The sequence below is a fragment of the Passer montanus genome, unplaced genomic scaffold, assembly GCF_014805655.1.
Source record: "Passer montanus isolate IOZ18808 unplaced genomic scaffold, ASM1480565v1 scaffold67, whole genome shotgun sequence".
NCBI lineage: Eukaryota > Metazoa > Chordata > Aves > Passeriformes > Passeridae > Passer > Passer montanus.
The window spans coordinates 3,183,049-3,203,179 of record NW_024371815.1 but is presented as its reverse complement, the minus strand read 5'-3'; the positions used below and the strand labels follow the sequence as shown (position 1 = coordinate 3,203,179).

At 37.5% G+C, this 20,131-nt stretch overlaps 1 protein-coding gene across 3 annotated transcripts in view; it reads left to right on the top strand.

The window, feature by feature from the left end:
- ACOX3 (acyl-CoA oxidase 3, pristanoyl) overlaps positions 1-20,131 on the top strand; it is a 31,444-nt gene that overhangs the window by 9,939 nt on the left and 1,374 nt on the right. For all 3 annotated transcript variants that reach the window (XM_039728896.1, XM_039728895.1, XM_039728897.1), the window contains 10 exons: positions 7,114-7,210; positions 7,612-7,794; positions 9,115-9,237; positions 10,455-10,575; positions 11,047-11,166; positions 12,337-12,450; positions 13,910-14,025; positions 16,545-16,719; positions 17,199-17,266; positions 17,871-17,957. In XM_039728896.1, coding sequence (XP_039584830.1) covers positions 7,114-7,210; positions 7,612-7,794; positions 9,115-9,237; positions 10,455-10,575; positions 11,047-11,166; positions 12,337-12,450; positions 13,910-14,025; positions 16,545-16,719; positions 17,199-17,266; positions 17,871-17,957 — 1,204 coding nt within the window. The remainder of the gene's footprint in view (positions 1-7,113; positions 7,211-7,611; positions 7,795-9,114; positions 9,238-10,454; positions 10,576-11,046; positions 11,167-12,336; positions 12,451-13,909; positions 14,026-16,544; positions 16,720-17,198; positions 17,267-17,870; positions 17,958-20,131) is intronic.

Here is a 20,131-nt window from a genome sequence, read left to right as displayed (position 1 = left end):
TTGTGCATTCTGGCTTTGAAAAACAATCTCTTGGGTTTTTTGGCTGAAAGCTGGTTTCCTGCTGATGCACAGTATAATTTTTTTAGTAAGAGAAAGAATGTCAGAAATAATGTGAGAATTTTTGCAGTGTAAAGCCATTTCTAAAATTATCTTTCCAAGTAATTCTCATCGTTTCATAATTTGAATGTCCAAAAATCACATGGTGTTTGTAGGTCTTTGTAACTTTAACTACGCTGACCAAAGAAAAAAAGACAAAATCACTGTAAAATATTTTAAAATATTTTTCTTTCTCTAGGAAATTTACAATCATTTGTGTAATCAATGCATAAAGGGATAAAAATAGAACTCTATTGTTTCTTACAGAGAGTTTAGACTGGGTTTGTGTTTTGTTACCAAAGTTAAATCAGACTGCCAGCAGGGGATGCAAATGCTTCAGTCTTTATTTTATAATATTAAAATGTCCACCTGTTGCTAGTGCTTTGGCAGTCTTTGAAATATGCTGCTCACTGAGGAAATGGTAGTAGCTGAGGAAAAAAAACAAACTACTGAGAAGATCCCTGAGTATTTGGGATTTCAGGGGCTTTTCATTAAAATGTGTGATAGGCATAAGGAGTGGGGGGGGGTGACACACACATAAATGAAGAGCTGGGCTATGTGTTGATGTGCATTTCTGTTTCCTTTGGTGTGGGTTTTTTTTTTCTGGGTTTATTTTGAGGGGGGAAGTGGGGAAGAATGTACCTTAGCTACTGGAACATTGCCCAGATTACCCATTACTTCAGTGCATATCAGTAAATGATGGACACTGAATTGGTGGTGAACCAATTTCATGTCCAGTTTTAACTAGCAGCAAATTTCTGCTTTCCCCTCTCCAGAGATGGAAACGATGCCCAACTGAATCTGCAAGGAAAGAGTGAAAATCAGCTATAATTGTATTTCTGAAATAGTGCTTAGCATGCCTGTCTTTGTAAAACATGTTCTGAGTTTGGCTGTGTCCACTGATTACATGTATACAGTTTGTTGAGCAGATAAAACCCTTTGTAAGGGAAGAACTAGAGAAATGAAACTCATTTTGCCTTAAGCCTTTGTAGGGAAGAAAAGGATCTTTCTGGAGGAAGAATTGTTAACTGGATCTAATGGTAATTGTGGGCTTGGGAGAACTGATGGGGTTTATTAGCTCTTTAACAGCCTTTCATGTACAATTAAAATGTGGTCAATCTTTGCACACATAGAACACACTAAGATGTTCAGCATGTTCTCTAGCAATCAGTGAGGCCAGATTCAGTGTTCTGGATACTGAAAACAAAACAGAATGCCCAAGAAGAAATGGGTAAAGGGGATTTATTTGACAAAAAAGCAATAAATTGTGTAAAAGGATCTCTTCTGGAAAGAGATGGCTCAGAAAGCCCTCACTATAATCTCTTATAGATTGACAAAGATGGGATATATCACATGACTTCTAAACCTTTACAAATGGCATTTAGGTTTTGCAACTGTTGCAGTTATTTCACCAGGAAGATAGGAGTTATAATACATAGTTGAAGCCTAAATAGTCTTTGGAACTTCATTTTTCAATCTGAAACAGTAGTTCAGTGAAGATAATATCCATAATCAGCTTCTTTGGTTATTTGCTTCTACTCCCACACTGCCTTTTTCTTTCTGCTCTAATGAACATTTATGTAGCTGTAGGGAAACTGGAAATGCCTGAAAACTAATGAAAAAACCCTACCAATTTTTGTAGTCTTAAATCAGATAATTTGTCAGGTCTGGTTCACTGCAAGGCTTTAGGAGTGGCTGTTTTGGTACAGGAAAAAGAACAGAGATGTAAGAAATCAAATATAAAAATCAGTCCTGCTTCCCAAATAAACAAGCTTGGGCTTGTTTAATATTTTTATTGACTTACAGCCTCAGACGTAAGATTCAAACAATTGTAATAGCAATAGCAATGAAGTAGCTATAGATGAAAAAAGAATGTTAAAATGCTTGTGCCTGTATTTGTTATCTGAATACACCATGAACACTTTTGTCCTTGTGACAAGTGCCACTACCACAGTTAAAACTAGGTATTTTGCAAACACATCTTGCATGTTTACAGTTTAAGTAAAAGCCATGCTTTTTGCAACAGAATCATTGACATTTGCCTGCTTTGCCCCCTTCATGTAGTTTCTGCAGTCAGGGTTGGACACTGTGGGTACCTGCAGTGCTGCATGTGTTCCTGGGCTGTGGTCACATCGCTGCAGAGTTCTGTCTTATCCCCTCATTTTTGTCATGTTCACATGCCTCAAAATTCTACAGCCATAGCTACTTCACACTGAAAAGCATGGGGAAAGGTGGATTTAAATCTGGTCTCACATTTTTTTTTTGATGCACAGAAATACAGCCTCCCCTCTGCAGTGAACTTCAAGCAGCCGTTTTTGTTCCTTAGCAGAGCTCTGTCAGCTCTTGACAGCTGCAGGAGTCTGCACATCCAGAGCTCCTCATAACACTGGCACTTGGACTGTAAGAGCTTTAGTGTGAGTGGGTCTTTGTGTGCCTGTGAAGTCCATTAGGTTAGGATTAGGAGACCTACAAACTGTGTTGTTTTATCATTGTTATTGAGCATTACTGTACAGAGCTGCATTCTTAGATTTGAAGAAAATAAAGCTAAAATACTGCCGTGCAGTTTTCCCCAGTTTCACTGTTAGTCTTTTCAGATCTAACATTTCTGTGAGCATCAGTCTAGCATATTTGGCAGTTTACTTTCCTTCTGCAAGTTTTCATCAAACCTCTGGAATGTTATTCTTCCCAAGGTTTACTGTGTCCCATAAACAGCCCTGATACCAACTGACTCTCAGCCTTCCAATATCATTCACCTGCTTTCTGTTTCTGGCTGGAAGTCTGGCATTAGAGATGACTGCACCATCTCTAATGTAGTCAGTAACAAATGCTGGCAGAAAAGGCATTTTAGTGAGTCTGAAGTTCACCAAAGCATGTTTGAGCTATTTGTACTATAGGTAACAGTTTATTACTTTAGTACTGGCAAAAGGAGCTTGTAGCTTTTCCAGCTGCTCCTCTTTTATCAGCATTACTGCACACCAGATGAATTACTATTGCGTGATTTAAAGTCAGCGAGATTAACTTAGTTTGAAATGTTCCCTAAACTACTGGCCAAAGAACCCAAACAAGAATGCTACTATTGGAATGGCACTTCACTCTGCTCAGCTGCTCTTGGTAGAAATCTGTGTGATACAGTTTTTTTTTAATCTGTGGTAAAAAATTGTGTCTACATGATGCAAAATTGCACATTGCTGTAGAGGCCTGTGATATCTATTTAAAGTGACAGCTGTCTGTCTGTCTTACTGAGAGGTTTTAATCTCAGTCACGCTATCTGATGTGCTGAAGAGGCCCTAAGTAGGGCAGCTTTTAAACCTCTGGTCTTGTCATCACTGTGAGAAATGTAGCCATTTTCCAAACTTGATGGTACATGATATCCCCATGACTGTGTATACAGTTCCATTATTGTAAGATATTTCTTCAATTCTTTAAGGAGATTTTCCCCCTAAATGCGTTGACAGATGTGAGCCAAGTCCATGCTTTCTAGGCTAATAACCATTAAAAACGTGCTCATTGACTTCATTAAATCTTACTATTTATTTTTAATATGTTCCAATATCAAGTTCCAATTGGCCAGTATGTCTAACAATTCCCAATAGCAAAGTTCTTGGAGAAGGAGCATAACAGCAGTTGGCAGCAATCTCACAAGGTCACTTAACCCACCAGTCCTGTGAGGTTCTGCTTTTATTTTCAACACTTGTGCTTATAGGCAAAATATCTTATTCCTTTACACATGGAAATTTTCTGTTGAATTTTTAATTGCTAGTTCTGCTGCTCTGATTTGCTTCTTAAAGTCTTTGTCATCTGATATGCATATCCACATATCTTTATGTAATATATTTGTAATGGATAATAGCAAGGGAAAAAATCTAAACTTTAAAAACCTGTTACTTGAATTCATTTTGATTTTAAGAAAATAGACTATCGTAATGTTAGGAAATTCACTATCCTGGTTCACTAGCTGTGAAAGAAGTTACTAAAGAGGGGTGTGCTTGCAGTTTTTAATCATAATAATTCTAGGTCCTCTTTTATGTGGTACAGAATTAGCTTCCTTATATTTCTGTCAGACAGATTATAATAAAACTTTCTTGAAGGTTTTTCACTCTTTCCAACGCAAGACTTTTGTTATATTTAACAGTTTGGGATTGTATTACAGCAAGTGAAAGTGGGTAAAATTGTTTTGGTCATTTTGGGAGCTGTTTTGTTCAGCATACATCTGTCACATGTTCATTATGAGTAGGCTTGGAATTCCTGAAAGTAGGCAATTGGTATATAGATCTATAAAGTAGTAGCTTCCAGTTTGCTTTTTATGAACACTTGAGTCTCAAGCAAAGGTCAATATAAAAAAATTTCTACAACTGCACAACTTAGCCCAGTGAATTGAACCAATCACTACAGTGTAAAGCACAGCACATAACAGAGGATAATTTGCCATTTTATTAATTGTCATTGTCTCCCAGGTAACAAATGACAGAACAAAAGGAAGTGTCCTCAGGTTGCACCAGGTGAGGTTTAGGTTAGATACTGGGGAAAATTCTTCACTGAAGGAGTGTTAAGACATTGACACAGGCTGCCCAGGGAAAAGGAGTGGAATCATCATCCCTGGAAGAGTTCAGATGTGTGGATGTCATACTTGGTAGTTTAGTGGTGAACATGGTGCTGCTTTAGTAATGGTTGGACTCTGGTATGGGAGGTGTTTTCCAGCCTCATGCCTCTATGAATGCTGCCATGAAATCTTAATCAAGCATCACATACAAGCCTAAGCATGTTCTAGATATCTGTTTGCAGAGAGAAAGCCTGAGAACTGGATCCCTTTGAAATGTGGTCCTAATATGTGCACCAAAGATTGAGTCATCTCTGTGTTAGGTCAACTCTTCCTTTACTCTGGTTTATAATTCCAGCTTTTATCACCCATTCAATAGCTTTTTAAAATAACATTTCATTGCTTGCTTCCATACATCCCTTCCTACTTGGGAGGGATCCTTATAAACTTCCATGGAAGTTTATAAGGATCCATTATTTCATTACTCTGATTTTTTCTTAAAATTTTTCATTGCTTGCTTCCATACATCCCTTCCTACTTGGGAGGGATCCTTATAAACTTTCATGGAGCTCCCTTATTTCATTACTCTTATTTTTTTTTTAAATGCTCATTTGCTCTAATGGCTTGTAAAAATGCCATTGATGAGCTGCTGGTGTGCTGTGACTGGCAGGCATCCTGTCAGGAAAATGCTCTTCAGTAGTTAGTGTCTGCTTCACTGTTTGAACATATCTGTAGCTTCCTGCCTTGTGTTTGCACTGTAAGATCATAGGAGGAAGCACCTTCTTGGAATTCTATGGAATTCTATGGACAGCAACTGTGGTAAACTAGAAACCTAAACCTTGCCACACACACACACTTCTGTAATTAAAGTAATGAGTAATAATAATTTAAAAACTTAAGTTCTTTCTAAGGTGCATGCTATTGCTTAAAAATACCGGTTCTTGTACAGTTTGAGTTGTGATTCTGTTTGGGATATAGGGAGCAGAGAATGTGAATTTAGCCAGAAGATCTTTCTAGAAAATGAGGTTTTTTTATTTTCAGTGATATGAAAAAAATATTAACGTAGATGGAAATCAGATTTTTGGAAAATGTGAATTTGCTTCTATTACAAAGTAGTGTAGTCTCACTGAAATTGGCATTTAACAAAGCACTTACTAGAGTTGTTGAGGCAGCTGGTTCTTGGTTAGGATAGCACGCCTTTCTCTGTGTCTAAGTCTGCAAATACTGTGTATCTCTAAGGCTGAATAAATTCAGTATTCAGATATGTTTCCTTGGAAACAACTCATAATTTAAAAGCACATGCAGCAATGCAGCCCTTATGTAATTTATTAATGTGAAAGACCTGGCTCTCGTGAGCCATATTAAATAGATCAGCCTGTATTGGCAGGAAAAAGGAATTTTCTTTGATTACAAATACAGCTTTTCAAGTGCTATTAGATAGTGAGACATTCGTGAGTGGGGTTGATTCTGCTGCTGTTGTGCCAAATTGTGCTGCCCATTTGAGTGAAACAATTCAATCACTTTCTTCCTGAAGGATATGAATACTCAGGACATTCTCCCTGTCTTAAGAACTTCCCTCTTTATTACAGCTGGAGTGCTGCAGTTTAGAAAGGGTTATCCTGATCTTCCTTTTCTAAGATGACACATTTCAGGGAATAGAATTCCTAATTTGAGTTTAAACAAAGGGAAATTTTCTCTTCAGTTCCTTCTCAGGGCACTATTTCAGCTATGCCCTTATTTGTATTGCAGTAGAATGAGTGATCCTCACTCATATTTTAGACTTATAAAAATATATAGTGTCTCTATTCCAAAGCAGTCTCCAGACTGGATTAAACAGCACCTCAGTTAAGAATACAGTTCTGCAGAATTGTTTGAGGCAGGGAATTATTTGGAATGAGAATGGCCCAGTCCTGTTCTAGGTTGCAGAAGGAAGTTGTTCATCTTCCCATGCTTTTGACTGCTGATATCAACCTGAGCAACCTAATGCAGCCTGAGAGTTCAGTTCAGCTTTCTGAGGTGTCAGTGAGAGTACCTGTCAAACAGAAACTGCCTGTGTAAAAGATCTCTAATAAGGGACTTTATTTGTCTCTTCCCTTAACCAGAATACATTGCTCATCCTTCCATCCTTTTTGACTTCTTTCCTTCCACAGCTGTAAAATGGTCTCCTAGAGTCAATGAAGTGTTTTCTTTGGTTTTGTAAACATCATCTTTTTAAAACAAAAAAACAAAAATCAGAAGAGTTATAACAAATAATTTCTCTTCTTGAATTCGTTGTACTGCTCTGAATCTGAAAGTCTTTGTTGTCCCAGGCATACTTCCCTAAAATTGCCTGCCTGACCTGATGGGCTCTGTTTTCAGTTCACTGACATGCCTGAGATAATTTTGCAATCCCATCTTTCTTGTGACCATTTTTCTGTAATGGAAACACCTCAGACTATGTAGACTTATATTTTATACTGTTTGTGTATTTGTTTAAACAGATTTGCCATGTTCCACAATGTCAGAATACCAAAAGAAAACATCTTGAATATAGCCGGAGATGTCACAGCTGAGGGGAAGTACTCAAGTTCTATCAAGGTATGAAACAAGGTCTTGTATCATTAAATATAGAAAGGTGTAAGTAGGCTGATAGAGCAATGGGCCTCTTATGTCAGGAAGTACTGGATACCTGAACTTAAGCAGGCTGTTGGCAATTTCTCATGAAGTATGAATGTTGGTTTTTTTTAATTGCATTTCAGAGATGTCTCAACTCACCTTGCTGACTTTACTGAACTTCGTGGTTTTTGCATGACCCCACTGATCCAAAGAGTTTAGACTGTGTCTGTGCTCAGGCAAGACTATTCTTGCTCTCACCTCAGTGCCTCATCTGAATGAGTCAAGAGACAAAATCATGCTGATCATGCTACCCAGTCACATCTTTGTGGGGATAAAATGAAATGTAAGCCTCAGCATTCATTCTGTGCCTTCTGTTCTTTCAGGAGGTTAAAGAACGTTTCAGTGCAGCTCTGGGATCCTTGTCTGGTGGCAGAATTATAATCACAGGACTTTCCACAACCAACTTAAAGCTTGCCTTGGCAATAGCCATTCGCTTCTCAGCAGCTCGCCGTCAGTTTGGACCAAATGAGGATGAAGAAATACCTGTCCTTGAATACCAAACACAGGTAAATACTTTGAAATTCAATCTATATAACCAAACTCACATATATAACTTCTATAACTTATAACTTCTATATAACCAAACTCGCATTCAGAGCTACTGCAGATCACAGTAGGGACTCTGAAGTTAATGAAATTCAAGTTGTCTGTGTCACCAGAAGTATCATTCTAGTACAGCTGTGGGGGTTCATTCCAACTCAAAACCGTCTCCTGACATGACCAGGCTTTTAGAACAAGTTCTTGGAAGAGCAAAACCAAAAAAATTCATGTTTCTCTGAAATAGCTAGAAACATTTGTCTTCTAAAATAGTAACCTTGTAAGAGAGACTGTCTTACATGCACATGCAAAAGTACTGCAGATGTTGAAAGTAGCATTTGTTTCAAAATACCAGTGCTTCTTTTGTTGTTATGTTAAGTTTCTCATTTGTAGCTGCTTTAAATTTATAGAACTCAAAGACATTCACTGGGGAAAACTCTCAAGCTAATAGTGGTTTAAGAGGATTATAGCCAAGGTTTACCTGCAGTTGATGCCAACAAGAAACATTTTTGCTCTGAAAAAAATAGAAAAACTGTATGTAGAATAACTGGGAAGAGGGAAAAACTCAGATCTGCTGAATGACGGAGGTCATTACATAAGAAGTGCTGAAAACAAACCTGCCCAGTTGGTCCTTGCAGTGTGGGTGCCTTTTCCCAGGTTGACACTTACCTTGCAATGTTGAAAGATTTCTTGAGTTTCTACAAACTGATGGAAGGTGTCTTTCTTTCACCATTTCTGATTAAGCCAGGGTCTGCTTTCCACTGTTCTTTGAGTCTCTCAATTTTTCTCAGTTTTGACTTGTTCTGTGGGTTCTGCTTGCTGAAACTCTCATTCCCTTCTTCCTTTACCACAAAGACTTTCAAGCAGTTTTTCTTTTCCTTCATGAGCCCCATGAAATGGTTACAACCTCTGTATGTTTGTACTGAGGAAACTTATGAATCATGACTGACCCTGGCATGCCAGACATTTTATAAACACATGGTAAAAGTATGTCTTTGGTCCCCAAAGCTTCAGTGAACTTTTTCCGTGGTTTAACAGAATGCTTATCACAAATTCATTAAATGTGAGAACTAAAACAATATAACCATAGCTTGTATAAAGAGAACAATAACCACCTGTAACATAATTAAATGTAGTTAAATTACATTGTAGGTGGCTATTATTCTCTTCTCCATTAAGCAATTTTCCATTTTGAACACAGTAAAAATTAACAAGTTGGTTCAATATAATAACTATTAAAAACATATATCAATTTGTAATCAAATCAATTTAATTATTTTTCTTTTCAGCAATGGCGTCTTCTACCTTATCTGGCTGCTGCATATGCCTTAGATTATTTCTCCAAGTCCCTGTTTGGGAACTTTGTAGAGTATTTTGCAGGTGTTTTGACAAAGCAAAGGAATAAGAGACAGGTGAGACATTAGTTCTTATTATAATAATCTGGAAACTGCTACATGAAGACCAATTTAGAAGTCTTATGCTCTTTTATGATCAAGAATGATGTCTCAGAAATATGGGGCATTCAAAGTACTGATTAAAGTTGCATTAGAAGAGCATTCATATTAGTTTTGATGGCGTGATTAACATTTTATTGATTTCTGTGGGATTGAAGGTTGGGTTCTCTTGCAGAATTTTTTATCATAAATATATTATGGTGGTGTAAATTCAGCTTATAAGTGTTGTAAATGATTCTGCAGGGAGCCTATATCAAAGATTTTCTGAAAATATTTTAATTCCTGTACAGACTCACTGAGTCTGTCTTGAGTTTGAAATTCAAATTCATGCATTAAAATAAATATTTTTAGTGAATAAAGTTGACATCTGAGCCTTTGCACTGAATTTTTCATCCACAGTCAGCCCACTGGAAGTCATCCCTTTACAGAGGAAATAGTTTAATCTATGATCCTCTGTGCAAGGACTGATTCTTATCAAACTAACTGCAGTATTGTGCCTTTAGAGCATATAAATGTTATTTATTTTTATAATTTTTGGTAATAAAAAAATTTTAAGGCCTACATATTGGCGGTGTATTGCTCAGGTCTTTAAGTCCTCGAGCTTTTTTCACCTAAAGTAAAGATCACGAAATAATTTGTACTAATGGTGGGATATTTTAATTTCTCCTCTTTGTACAAAAATTTTCCTCTTCTTTGCAAAACTGATGCTTAAAAGATCAGTGAAAACTGTGTAAGGCAATAAACATAATAACTATCCTGTTGCTGGCTGAGGAGAGAAATACTGCTTATGTCACAGAGGGAATAGAAGGTTTTTCTGGACAGGCCACCTGCTTCTCCATTTTTGGGAGGGAAAGCTTGGCAGGTGGTGAATGAACTCACTCAATGCTGTGCCTGCTGGTACAGCTGAACTAAGATGCACTCATGTGCCCATTACCTGACACAAATGATTGCTGTCTCATATAGGAAAGTTGGTGCTGAAGGTTCCTCAGTTGTGGCAGGGTTTTTCTGTGGCACCAAAGAATATGCTTTGCATTTACATAGATCTCAGAGAGTTTTATGTCTGTATTGCCAGTTACTGTTTGTTATAAAGCAGTACATGTATCTATGGCTTTAGCTGGTCATCTGCTTAATTCCTATAAAAGTTATTCCTCATTTATAATTTGTTTTTCATAAAGGCTGATTTGGGACGTGAGATTCATGCTTTATCTGCTGCCAGCAAATCACTGGCATCTTGGACTGCTCAGCAGGCAGCCCAGGAGTGCCGAGAAGCTTGTGGAGGGCATGGTTACCTTGCCAGTAAGTTACAGACACTGCATGCACTGATCAGAAAGAGAATGGTTATACTGATGTGTTCTTTGACTGCTGTTGTGCTATGATTTCTGAATTTTAGCAATGTGTTTAGAAAGTATTATATCCTCATATCCATATTTTTAAATTTTATTTCATACTTCAAGTCATAAAAAACCTCCTTAAACCTGTATAGGATCTGCACCAGCATTTGGAAAGATTGTACAAGTAATTTAGTCTCAATTTCAAATATAAAGATGCAGATTTTATAGATGAAAATTTCTCTTGTAAGTTTAATGCAACACTTTTCTAAAATCTTTACTGTACAAGGTAATCAGTGAATTTTCAAGCTCATCTGTTTGTAACAGTAGTTTTACATACAGGAATAGACAGCATTTTGTCACAGAATAATTATTTAATCTCTCTTAGCTTCTACTAATACATTGCAATATATTAAACCATGCACTTGTTCTTCTTAAGTGAATCGTCTGGGTGAAATCCGAAATGACAATGATCCAAACTGCACATATGAGGGAGATAACAACGTCCTGCTTCAGCAAACCAGCAACTACCTAATGAGCTGGATGAATTGCATAAAAGGTATGTTTTCCTTGTGGAATCTTACTGGATCTAACAGTGTGTAGCTAGTGGAATTAGGAGGTAATTTCATACTGAAAGCAATCGACAGTCATTTAATAATTTTGTGGGGCACAAATAACATGCTTCAGACTCCATCATATGGTACATTTACAATACAGAAACATTTACTGCAAGAAATATTCTTTCTCCTATCTTGCAGCAGCTAGCTGGATGCTTTGCCATCCCTAATCAGGTTGAGCCATATCTTACTCCCTGAGAAGTGCAGTTTAGTTCAACTGAATTACCTCAGCACTGCATCCAGCTCTGGGGTCCTAAGCAAAAGAAAAATGGGGACCTGTTAGAGGGGGTCCAGAGGAGGCCATCAAGATGCTCAGAGACCTGGAACACCTCTGCTGTGAAGATGCAGAGAAGAGAATTGGGTATCTTCAGCCTTGAGAAGAGAAGATTCGTTGTGGCCTTCCAGTACTTATAAAAAAGATAGAGAGCTGCTTTTACATGGGCAGATAATCATGGGCCAAAAGGGAGTGGTTTTAAACTAAAAGATGAGAGATTTAGATTAGATGTTAGGAAGAAATTCTTCTCTGCAAGGGTGATGAGACACTGGCACAGGCTGGCTAGAGAAGTTGTGGATGCCCCATCCCTGGAACTGGTCAAGGCCAGGGCTTGGAGCAGGGCCAGGGCTTGGTCTAGTGGAAGGTGTCCTTGTCCAGGATGGGAGGGTTAGAACAAGATGACGTTGAAGGTCCCTTTTAGCCCAAACCATTCTATGATTCTTTGACTCTGTATTGGTAAAGTCATCATAAGTCTGTTTATTGTACTTGGACCAGTTCATGTCACCTGACTTGGTAGCAATATCCATCACCACATCTTGTAGTTCTCTAGATTTTGTTTCAGTTTTCCAGCAATGAGGTTCACTAGCATCTCACAGAGCTTTAAAACTCAGCAGTTGGAGTTGAATCTTATGGGGAATAATTATAGGCCATGATGTCAGGTTTTTCCACACTTGTCTACCAGTCCTCTTTTGGCTGGACTAGGCCATAATAAAGTAAGTATTATGGTCTAATTGCATCTGGCCTGTCAAGTGTACGCATGGCTTTGTAATAGGCTTTTAGTTCCAAAAAGTCTGATTTCTTTTCTCATAAATCATTTTTATTTTCTCTGGTATTTCAGATAAAGCTCCTTTTGAATCCCCTTTGGGAACAATAAACTTTTTGCAAGACTACCATCATATTCTTGGCTGGAAATTCACAGCCATTAGTGTGGAAGATTGCATGGACTCCTCAGGTAGGCTTCTGCTGTTATTAAACTGATTCTAGAATTTTAAATTCCTTTACAATGGAAAGGATCCAGAGATCTGAGATTCAACCTCTGCTGCTTATTAGATATTTGTCATATTTGACATTTTTGTTATTGCATGCATTTTTATTTACTAAGAACATAGTTTGCATTTCAAAATACCTTCTATTTTCTCAAATTCATTTCTGGAATGGAGGATAGCATCAGATATTATTTTTTCTCTTTTGTTGCCTTAAAATAGCATCTCTGAGTTAGGATTTTTCACCACTGTATTGCTGTTTTCCAGTTCTAAGAGGATTGATTGCCTTTACCTTCTATCACTAAAATAGCTTCTTTTAGTAAACCATACAAGTATTTATAAGTATGTTGAAAAAGCATTAAGTTCATCTGCTTTTGACAGATGCTTTTTGTTGTACAGAGAAAAATAAGTAATGGTGGAAAAAGAGTTCCTTGTAGTTTACTCTGCTATAATCAAGTCAAGTATGACATGACAAGCTGTTCCCATTTGTGTATCACTGAGCCCAGATTTGCCTTGGACACAAAAGTTAAAAAGAATACAGACACTTAATGAGAGAGCAACAGCACATGTTCTCTCCTCTCATGTAATACCTACTGAATCAGACCATAGTTTAAAAAATATCTGGATCTCTTTCTTGATCCATTCTCTTAGAAAATGGACTGTTATTCTAGGTGCCTTAATTTAGGTATTATGTGAACACTCCCTATACCCTAAGGTATGCTCTACATTAAATCTTCAGCTAAGAAGCAAGCAAGCTGGATTCATGCAAGGACTTCATGCTGAATAACTTTTTACCTTAATAGATCTAGGCTGCTTTTAGAAATATGACACAATTATGTACAAAGCTAGTAATTTTAATGTGATTGCATTCAGCCACCAGTGAAAACAGTGTTGCAAGTCACATGCTTCCTGTAATTGTGAACTGTCTTCTGTTCTTGTATTCTCAGAAAAGACTTTGTACCTTGCAGGCCTGAGTCTTCATATAAAAAAAAAAAAACCCAAAAAAAAAAACCCTAAAAAATTTATTCAAGGAAGAAGTCTAAACTGAGCTGTGGAAGACTTTGTACCTTGCAGGCCTGAGTCTTCATATAAAAAAAAAAAAAAACCAAACCAAAACACCCTAAAAAATTTATTCAAGTAAGAAGTCTAAACTGAGCTGTGGGTGCACCTTGTCTTCCAGCTTGGGGTCAGTTTGAAGTAGTGTATGGCCAGACATGATTATATCTTCACTGCACCTTCACAATCTGTTATCCCCAGATATTTATTGTATCTACATCGATGGAAAAAGTGGCATGTCAATGGATTGATTAATTAATGCTTTCACTTTTCATCTCAAGTAACAAAATCTGTGACTGCAGCAGAATTTTCATGTGACTTCTTGCATCATAACTGTGAATGTTAAGAATTTTGTATTTTTCTTTTCCATAGTTCCTTTAGCAGCTTATAAATGGCTGGTTTGCTACCTGCTCCGAGAAAGCAACCTAAAAATGAATAAGGAGAAGCAGGCTGGACAAAGTGATTTTGAGGCAAAAAACAACTGTCAGGTAATACTTAATAAGCTTTTTTATTTATTTCTTTTCATCCAAGTCTTTCAGTTTCTGTTAGTTTTATCTTCTTTTGTTGTAAACTACAATTTCCTGAACCATAAAGCAGCAAGTCAAATAGCTAATAAAACTTAATACCTGACCATGTGCATTTTATAGAACATGATAGCATGAGGACAGTTAACATCAGCAGAAGTCTTCCAGGATAGATTCAGGATATATTTTCCTTCAGAAAAGTTGCAGGCATGTGCTGTGTGATGTCTGCAATTTTGATAGCACAACTTCTGAAGACTAAAACTGTTAGTATTAAATGCACTGCAGCATCTGATTATTACTTCTCCATCTGCACTTGTGGCCAAATACATAGTGTAGGAAAGAATCTTGCTCTGGCAGGTAGGTAAACTAGATGACCTAATAGGTCTTTTTCATCTCTAATTCCTATAGTGCAAAGTACTCCTGAAAGATACCAGACTGACAGCATTGGAACCTGAAAAGGAAACACTGACTATTTACATATAGCAGATCCACTCTCTCACCAGAGAGTTTTAACAGCTAGCAATGGCTTAACTCCAGATTTCAGTATTTATTCCCAGGCTAACCAGATTCCTCTACTACCTCCATGAGAAAAATTGGCTCACATCCAAGGAATGAGCACTTGTCATTTGTCACTGAGAAAGGTCAGTTCCCTGAAGATGGTCAGTGTCATTTACTTTATCTGCAAAGCTAAAAAACAGCAGGAAGGAATAGTCAGCATTGAACTCTGCACTTAGAAAGACCCAGCCTGGCTTCAACAGGGGATGATCTGTGTGAAACCACTGATAGAGGGGAGAAAATCTTTCCTGCTTTTACCCTAAAAGCAGCTTATTAGAGAAATTCTTCAGGGTCAAATCAATGGGAATTTCTAGAAACTCCAGGCTGATTGCCTGTGAGTTAGCCAGGTTTTGGTGAAGCTGGTGTTTGGGCCAGTGCATTAGAATGGTGAGCTCAGAAGTATGAAGATTGTCTTATCTATTATATTTAAAATTGAAAGTGGTTCAGTCACACAACTGCTTGTGAGATAGGTGTTGATATATTTTAGGTCATTAGTTTTTCTTTTCTGCCTACAATTCATCCTCAGGACAGCAGGACTTTTTATGTTAAATGTCATGCCTCAAAAACATCTGAAAATTATTTACAATTTATGCTTTGAAGACATGTACATATTTGATTTAAAACTTTCTGGGCATGAAGAAACTTTTCTGTCAGCCCAGTGGTTGACTAATACAAAATATTTGTTCATGCTGTGGGGGATCTGAAAGAGATTCCTAGCCTATCCCTAGGTTACTTTGGTTTGGGAGCAGCTTGATAAAAACAATACATAAGTGCAAGCAGTGGGAAAGAGAAAAATAGAATTATACAGGAGAACAACAGGAAAATAATTCTTAATGTTTCATTTGTGATGTTAAGACTTATTTAATTCTGACTAGGGAATTAGCATATCTCAAAAAACATCTAGTAAGGGGGCAGTCCTCTGTAATGCTGCAGAGAATAGAGGATGTGTATTTTGCTGTTCATATATGTATCTCAGCTTGGACATGAGTGTGCCACTGGACAGCTGCTGTTGAGAGAGACAGTGATCTTTGGAATATGCCTTCTTTACAGGCTGCAGTGGATCTAAATGCAAGGATGTGGCAAGTATTTAAAATAAAAGAATTAAAACTAATCAACTAATTCTACATGAAAAAAAATTCAACACCCAAATCTTAACAAAACAAACTTAAAACAAACATGAGTTACATCATTGCAGCAAGTCAGCCAGGGCAGCAATGGCATCATGTTCCCCATGTTGTCAGTCAGCAGTGTATTCCATGGCAGCACATATAGCAAAGTTGAAGTATATAAATGTAGAGAAATGTTCCTATGTTAAATCACTTAAGGGTATATACTCTGCATTAACAGTAACTGACAGCTTGTCTTTCTCATCACATAGTTGGCAAGGACTAGTTGAATAGTTCCTTCAAAATGTACTGAAATCTGTTGCAATCCATCATCAGAATCCACTCGTGCTAACATGATCAGATTTTTGTTTATTATTTGAAGGGACTGTAATAATTTTTCAATAGGAAGATGTTTATCCTCTTTATAAAACTCTGGATCATATTAAATAAATATAAACCTACTTTTTTCTTCTTCGATTTGCGTAGGTTTCTTAACAATCCTAAAATCAGCAGACCTGATTTTACATTGTCTTCTCTCTGATGTAGCTTCTTGATCCCATAAAGCCTGGGTGCAGCTGCCAAATTACACTGGTAATAGGCATTCAATCTTACTTCTAATAGGCATTTCATGAGACATTCCATAACTAACCTTTGCACAGACATTGTGCAAAGTGTTTTGTCCTACTTTTAGAATTTCTCAAACTTGATCATCACACCTGAATCAGCAGAACTCCAGTGACTTCACCAGACCAATGCCATTCTGCACAGGCTGAGGAGTGGTTCTTTGTGTTTTGTTACTGTTCTTCTTCCCTGTCTCCTCAGGTGTACTACTGTCGTTCTCTGGCTCTTGCTTTCATTGAGCAGACGGCCTTGCAGCGCTACCACGACTACACTCACGATCCCAGCGTCCCAGCAGCTCTGCAGCCAGTGCTTAGGGATCTCAGTGCTCTCTATGGGCTCTGGTCCTTGAGTAAACACCTGGCTGTGCTCTACCAAGGTGAGATCAGCTCCCTCATTGTGCTGTACGTGTCACTTTTATAAATAGTACAAGAAGTATTCCCTGGATGGGGCAGGGAATCCTTGTGACGATATATGTTACAATATTTTCTTACTGCTTGTTTAATACAAACAATCATTCTCGACCAAATTTTCAGGAGCAGGAATCTGCAGTAAAATATTAATCCAAAAGTCTCTCTATTACCTCAGAGATGATGGGGAGATCACAGGCTTTGCTGTGATCCAGTGCTTGTGTGAGAGGATGAGGGATAGACAAGACACTGTAGTGTAGCTCATCACTGCAAAAGGCTCTACTTAGCTTAGATTAAGAGTTTTGCAGTTAGCTCATTAATGAAAGACTGTCAATTCAATTACACACATGCAACTACTTAGTCTTGACTACTGAACTCATGAACTTGGCAAAAAGTTTTTATCTGTGTAATTTTAACTCATATAAGCTTCTCTGTGAATATTTTTAAGGTGGCTATGCTTCAGGTGAGCAACCTGGGAAATTTATTCAGGATGCTATTCTGAAGCTCTGTTACAGGGTAAGTCTATTTATTGTGATTAGATACATGGAATCTAAACACTAAAAAAGAGGTACATGGCTTATAGTCATCAGATTATTCTGTACTTCATGGGGTAAGTTAGCAGTATATTACAGTAATGGTTTCTGAATAATTTTCTGTGAAGTTTAGCAACTAATTGACCCTGAACCTAGTATTAATTTTAAATGCAAAACAATATGTCCTTCCAAATAACACAAATAGCATTTGTGGCCTTGCAATCTTCATTGGAAAGCCAGTGAAAGCTTTCCAATCTGCAACATATTCTTTGTAGGTTATCAAAATTCAAAGAAGAATCTGGTCATTATGTTTTTTATGTCCAAAAATATATGTGTTTATATGTGTAAACAGCACCATAGTGGTTAAAATGTTTTTAAAACCCCCTAGTAAAGGAGGAAAACATTTGAAATGCAGTCTCTTTTGGCAGTTGCCCTGGGAGTAGAAAAAATCAAAATAAAACTAGGTTACTTATTGTGGATTTCTCTTAAAATATCACAGCTGCTACTTTATGAAAATAATTTTATGCTTATCTGTAATTCAGCCTCAGACAATTACAGAAGTTGTCATGTCTTTTGGTTTTAAACAGTTGAAAGATGATGCAGTTGCTCTGGTTGATGTCTTTGCTCCTTCTGACTTCATTCTCAATTCTTCCATTGGTAAAGCAAGTGGAGAGGTAAGAAAACTCATTGTAAATTTTGTAACTTTAATCATGAAGAAGATTATTTCCTGTAATTAGGCTTAACATAGTGAAGACATTTCACAAGTACAGAAGAAAAGAAAGACAATTTTTCAGTGGAAAATACTACCAGAGTTAAATTGATGTCAGCAGAAAATGAACTTTTTCATTTACTGGAGATAAGCTTCAATGGGAAACTTGTACAGTATTGCTGTAGTTTGTTGTTGTGGCCATCTGTGCACTGAACTGGAAAAGGGCTGAGAGAAATTTTTTGGTGTACTTACACAAAGCTAGAGTTAAGAGCATAGGAAGGGCCATACTGGATTCAGTTCACAGAATTCTCTGGCTGACAGGGGTGGATGGGCAAAGAGAGCCTGAGAAACATGAAATAGTGAGGTGTTCTTTTCCTGATGTCTCAGCTGTTGGCAGTTTAAGAGATGTCTCATGCCATAGGTTCTGTTTGTATCATTCTGTTTAGTAGCCACAGATGTGTCTATTCTCCATTTTTTTTCCATCCATTTTCAAATTCAGCTATCATTTGACTTATATCACGCCATCATTTCTACAATTTAATTATGAGTGTTGTTAGAAAATACTTCCTAGTCCCAGTCCATATCTATTTACCATCTATGGGAGCCTTTTCATTCCTCTGACAGACCTTGCTTTCCTTCTCTGTATTTTCTGCTTCTGCCATATCCTCTCTGAAGTGGCATAACCAGACCTACGAGCAGGACTCAGGATGTAGGTGCACCATGGAGTTGGCAACAACAGCTCCTGGTACCTCTCTGCCTTTTTTTTTTTTGACATATTTCAAGATCTGTCCTCATTCCAAAATCTCAGCAAACCAAAATTCTTGCTTACTGAGCCAAACCTATTCATCAGGGCCAAGCTGTGTGATAACTGTTCTGCAGAGACCAGTGTCACAGCACAGTAGTTTGGGTTGCTGTGGATGGATGCTGCAGACAATCCCTGGAGCCTGGGGAGCCTGCCAGGATGTTTGTCAGGAATGCTGCATCAGACTCTGTGGTTTTCAGTATTTCATGTGAATTCTTGTCTGAAGTTGCCCCTTGTTCCCATGGTGATCCAGCAATACAGAGGGCAGAGCAGATGTTTCTAAGCTGACCTAACACAATGATTACTTTGTTAGCACAGCCTTTACAAATGAGGCAGGAAAGGCTGGCTCTACCTATCCAGCCATCTCCTAGGGGGCTGCAATCATCACTGGAAACTTTGTTTCCATTTCTATAGGTTTTTTGAGGATTAAGTTAATGTAAGAGGTCATGGGAGGGAAGCTCCAAAGGTAACTCTTCAGAAAAGAGCATAGTTTGTTAGAATGTTAAGAGTATCTGTATTGGCCAAAAGCCCATTTTCACACATTTTTTCTGCCCCTAGCAGAAGATGTGAGCAGATGCTATAGGCAGAAATATAAAATATGGTACAATTACTCAGTGACCCATTCCTAGAATAGTATGCCCTCTTTAGCAGTCACCTGGAGATTTTTTATCAGTAGCTGATAAAGCTGTCATGATGGATTTGGCTGGCTCCTCATTGGGTACCTCTTAGCTCTTGCAAATGCAGAAGCCATAGAGACTTATTAATATTAGATACTAATATTAAGAGTAGTAATTAGATACTAATATTAGGAGTATGATATATGAGAAATGCATGTAGGAATTGAAACACTTCCTCATGTACTTAATTTTTTTTATAAATTCATTGAATCATTGAGAAAATTATTTTAATCAGTGTTATTCAACCCGTGTTCTGTAGAATTCAGGAAGGTTTTCTGAACTGCCTGTAAGTCTGGGATTTTCAACTTATATAAATATTTTCAGCTGAAATTCAGAGAAGGCTGCCAATCCCTCACTCAAAATGCTTATTAAATATCATTGTCTCCTGGCTGTCTATGTTCAATCCTCTATTCATTGCTACTTTGCACCTTCTAAGAACCAAGGCAAACATTTTAGTAAAAATTACAGTATTATAAAGAGTAGATTATCCAAGTATAACAAAAGGGTGAATTTAATTCAGAATAAGCTGTGTTGTGCTGCAGTGGAGTGCCTTGCACTGTAAGCCACAGATCACAGTTGGAGCTGAGGAAAGGTTTCAAATTATTTTTATAGGCAGCTTTAAGCCCTAAAGAAGAATTCAGATTCTCTGTAAAAGAAGCT